Source organism: Apteryx mantelli, chromosome 11 (assembly GCF_036417845.1).
Source record: "Apteryx mantelli isolate bAptMan1 chromosome 11, bAptMan1.hap1, whole genome shotgun sequence".
NCBI classification, from domain to species: Eukaryota; Metazoa; Chordata; class Aves; order Apterygiformes; family Apterygidae; genus Apteryx; species Apteryx mantelli.
Window position 1 is genome coordinate 23,371,741 of NC_089988.1, and position 4,818 is coordinate 23,376,558.

Here is a 4,818-nt window from a genome sequence, read left to right on the forward strand (position 1 = left end):
ACAGGACAGGCTGCATTCTGGGTTGGGGAAAAATCCCCCCAGCATGGTCCCCATGACAGCCCTTGGTGTCCTGTCCCCCTCCGCCCTCCTGCCTGGCAGCCTCCCACCAGTCCCCAGCCCCTGCCCAGCCCTGGTGCTGTCCCCCTGGGCTTAGCAGAAGGCCGTGCTCCAGGGTTTGCTGGGGTCTGGGCTCAGAGAGATGCCAGGAAGTGTGGCCATTCCCCCCATACAGGTGCTGAGCCCAGCAGGCGGATGGAGCTGGTCACATTCAGAGATCACCCCTCACCAGGACCATGGGGAATGGCCAGTGCTGGAAATGGCTGGTACGAGGGGCTGGGTGTGTGAAGAGTTTCCTAGGGCAATTTCTACTCTCTTTTCAAGCAAAAACAAGATCTTTGTTCTGACAGATCCTGTTTGAGGCCCACCATGGGGGAGGATGGACTGCAGGCCCTGTAGATGTCCCCAGGACCTCCTCTGCATGCTCCCTGTGAGCGCTGCAAAAGACCCAGAAGAGGGCTCATCCTCCCAGGAGTCACGGCTGGACATCCAATCCTCCAGCTGAGCACAGAACCCTTTCTGGATGTAATTTTTCATGTAATGGCCAGCATGCAGGGTGGGAATGATTGTCTCAAGGCCATGAGCTGGAGACAGGGCCTGAGGGGCAGAAGCAAACTGATATGGTTCCTGGATCCCGCTTCCTTCAACGCAAGCCCCCACAAAGGGTCCCAGCCTTCTTTTTGGTGCCACCCCTCAGGAGGGACAATGGCAGTATGAGGGTGGGGAGCATTCATCCTTCTTCAGCCACTTCCCAGGCCATGTGGAGGGCCAGGACAGCAAGGACTTCTGGCTCTGCACCGTGAACTTCCTTTAGTGTATCCACACTCTGCATGTTTTCTTTGAATTTTGTGTCAGCATTTTTCTCTAACGGTGCTGCTCTGCAGAGCGAGCAGACTGTGGGGCCACAGGACCACAGGGTGACTCTGCACTGGTCATGCTGGTCAGGGTGAGAGGCAGATCCAACCAAATGGGCATCACAGCCTCTAATCTCTCCAGGGGACTGCGGCTGTGGCAGGTGCTTGGAGGGGCTATGGAGAATTTCCAAAGCTACTAGTAGTGTCCAGGTGCACCTCTAGATCCTGCCCCTGGTATTTCACAGAGGGTGACAGGAATCAATCTCCAGTCTCCCTTCCCCATGCCAGCTGGGTCCTCACTGCCTCTCCTGGGATTGCAAAGTCCTCCTTTCTCCATGGATACCTGGGTTTAGTGCTTTACCTTTAGGTGACTCCACCTTGGAGGACCTCTCCCTTTGTAAGGTTCCACTCACTACCCACACCAGGCACACACTGTCCCAGGAGATCCCCTGTGCTCTCCTGGCACCTCCAGATTCCCCTCCAGAAGGATGGACATCTGACACTGGGCCTTAAAATGTGGGACAGCTGTGGGTATGTAAATCCATGACCATTCATCCCCTCCACTGTCACTGGACACTGATGGGTGAGTTCTAAATCCAGCCCTTGGTGTCTAGGAGCTCATTACATGATTAAGAGCTTTTTGCTCCTGAAACCATGGAGAACTCTGTGTATTAGGCCTTTCTGGGGTGCAATTCCTTGGGCCTATTCTTGACACCATCTTTGGAAAAGAAGTCCAGCCTTCAAGCACTGCACTGGGTAGAACCTACTTTATTTCAGAGATACTGTGAGGGAGTCAGCTCTGACCCACTGTTGGGCACAACTTTATATGGGCACCAGGTGAGACAGAGCAGTCTCAGTGAAGGTGGAATGAATCCAAGCATTTGTGTAGCAACATAGAATCACAGAATCACAGAATCGCTGAGGTTGGAAGGGACCTCTGGAGATCATCTAGTCCAACACCCCTGCTCAAGCAGGGTCACCTAGAGCACATTGCACAGGACTGCATCCAGGCGCGTTTTGAATATCTCCAGAGAAGGAGACTCCACCACCTCTCGGGGCAACCTGTTCCAGTGCTCTGTCACCCTCACAGTCAAGAAGCTTTTCCTCGTGTTCAGATGGAATTGTCTGTGTTTCAGTTTGTGCCCGTTGCCTCGCGTCCTGTCGCTCGGCACCACTGAAAAGAGTCTGGCCCCATCCTCTCGACACCCTACCTTTAGATACTTGTACACATTGATAAGATCTCCTCTCAGCCTTCTCTTCTCCAAGCTAAACAGGCCCAGCGCTCTCAGCCTTTCCTCATAAGAGAGATGCTCCAGTCCCCTAATCATCTTTGTGGCCCTTCGCTGGACTTGCTCCAGTAGTGCCACATCCCTCTTGTACTGGGGAGCCCAGAACTGGACGCAGTACTCTAGATGTGGCCTCAGCAGGGCTGAGTAGAGGGGGAGGATCACCTCCCTCGACCTGCTGGCAACACTCTTCCTGATGCACCCCAGCATACCATTGGCCTTCTTGGCCACAAGGGCACTTTGCTGCCTCATGCTTAACTTGGTGTCCACCAGCACTCCCAGGTCCTTCTCCGCAGAGCTGCTTTCCAGCAGGTCAACCCCCAACCTGTCCTGCTGCATGGGGTTGTTCCTCCCCAGGTGCAGGACCCTGCACTTGCCTTTGTTGAACTTCATGAGGTTCCTCTCTGCCCACCTCTCCAGCCTGTCCAAGTCTCTTTGAATGGCAGCACAGCCCTCTGGTGTATCAGCCACTCCTCCCAGTTTTGTATCGTCAGCAAGATTACAAATATTAAGAATAACAGTCACAATAAAAATAAAGTGAACAAGCAAAGCCCAGTCGTGGTACAGGATGCTGTGGGAGTCATTTGTGGAGAGCAATGGCAATGTTACCACTACTGAAAATTGTCCATGAAGTCATTTTCCTCAGGGCATCTTTGAGCTCCTTGTTCCTCATGCTGTAGATGAGTGGGTTCACTGTTGGAGGCACCACCGAGTACAGAACAGTCACCACCAGATCCAGAGCTGGTGAGGAGATGGAGGGGGGCTTCAGGTAGGCAAAGATGCCAGTGCTGACAAACAGGGAGACAACAACCAGGTGTGGGATGCACGTGGAAAAGGCTTTGTGTCGTCCCTGCTCAGAGGGCATCCTCAGCACAACAGTGAAGATCTGCACGTAGGACAGCACAATGAAAACAAAACACCCAAAGGCTAAACAAAGACTAACCACCAGAAGCCCAACTTCCCTGAGGTAGGATTCTGAGCAGGAGAGCTTGAGGATCTGGGGGACTTCACAGAAGAACTGGTCCACTGTGTTTCCTTGGCAGAGTGGTATGGAAAATGTGTTAGCAGTGTGCAGGGCAGCATTGAGAAAACTAGTGCCCCAGACAGCTGCTGCCATTCTGACACAAGCTCTGCTGCCCATGAGTGTGCTGTAGTGCAGGGGTCTGCAGATGGCAACAAAGCAGTCATAGGCCATGACTGTGAGAACAGAACACTGTCCTCCTAAAAAGAAGAGAACCAGGAAGACCTGGGCAGCACATCCCAAGTAGGAAATGGCCCTGGTGTCCCTCAGGGAATTGGCCGTGGATTTGGGGACAGTGGTGGAGAGGTTTCCAAGGTCAAGGAGGGAGAGGTTGAGGAGGAAGTAGTACATGGGGGTGTGGAGGCGGTGGTCGCAGGCTACGGCTGTGATGATGAGGCCATTGCCCAGGAGGGCAGCCAGGTAGATGCCCAGGAAGAGCGAGAAGTGCAAGAGCTGCAGCTCCCACGTGTCTGCAAATGCCAGGAGGAGGAACTCGTTGAAGGTGCTGCTGTTGGACATTTGCTTCCTCGGGGCTTTGTGGACTGTCCAAGGAGGAAAAGACAGTGGCAAGTTAGAGCAGGCTTCTCTGAGCCAAACCCACTCTGTTTCTCATAGAAACCCCTACCTTTCCTCTGTCCTTTACCTTCGCTCAGCTCCCTTTCTACAGCTCTGTTTAATGGAGGTAAATGGAGGCAAATGGAGGTGTCAGACTGACCCTGCTATGTGGTGGGATACCTGGGGATGGGCGCTGGGAGTGGGGGACTTGGTCCAGGTACCAGTGGGAAGTTTCTCTATTTACCATGATGAGGGCTGAATAGAGCTGTCGTGGCAGCTGTGTCTGAAAGAGAAGACCCTTGTGAGGGATTCATCTGCCCCAGCCTTGTCCTCTTCATCAGAGGTGTCTGTATCTGAATCAATCACACCAGCTGCCACTCCAGCAAGGCAGAGAAACAGTCAAGGGAAGGCAGAGGGTGACCTGACCCTTTCTAGATGTCTCTGTCCCAATGGGATAGACCCTGTCCTCGCACCCGTTTACCATCTGTGCCCTTCCTGCAGGCACTGCAGAGAGAATGGGAAGTGACTAGCTGTGATGCACACATCCTACAGCAGTTTATGTCCACCATGTATGTGGAAGGGCTGTTCAACTCTTAGAAACCCACTTTTCTCTGCAAAATGATCAGTGCAGGAGTCTGATGATACACAAACACACACACACACATCTCTATTTTAGATGCCTCCTTCTCACTGTGGGAGCATTCTTTGAGGGGGTAGAAATCTTTGGCATTTCAGCTGCTCTCAGCATGATCCCTTGTGCATCCCAAGAGGAAAGAAGGACTCGCTGTTACTTTGAATAGGGTCACGGGACCTGGTCTGTCCATGAGTCTTGCCCCTCACTGCCCCAAATTTGCACTTCACTCAGAGGAAGGACAACCAAATTCACAAATTCCTCTAGGTAAGAAACATGACTGAGCTGGGAGCAGAGGAGTTCAATGTCACAGGGAAGATTTCCAAATTCTATGCTCTCAGCCCCGAGACGGAGAGAGTGATGAAGAGTGTGACAAGGTTTCTGACTCACATGACCAGACCAGGGACTCTCAGA

The 4,818-nt window shown here is 52.8% G+C and overlaps 1 protein-coding gene across 1 annotated transcript; it reads right to left on the bottom strand.

The window, feature by feature from the left end:
* Positions 1-787: 787 nt before the first annotated feature.
* Positions 788-3,356, bottom strand: LOC136993031 (olfactory receptor 14A16-like; the record flags this gene model as incomplete). Its single annotated transcript, XM_067303048.1, has 2 exons — positions 788-994; positions 2,904-3,356. Coding segments are annotated over 2 exons (660 nt in total), but the record flags the coding sequence as incomplete, so codon positions are not given.
* Between the last annotated feature and the right edge of the window lie 1,462 nt (positions 3,357-4,818).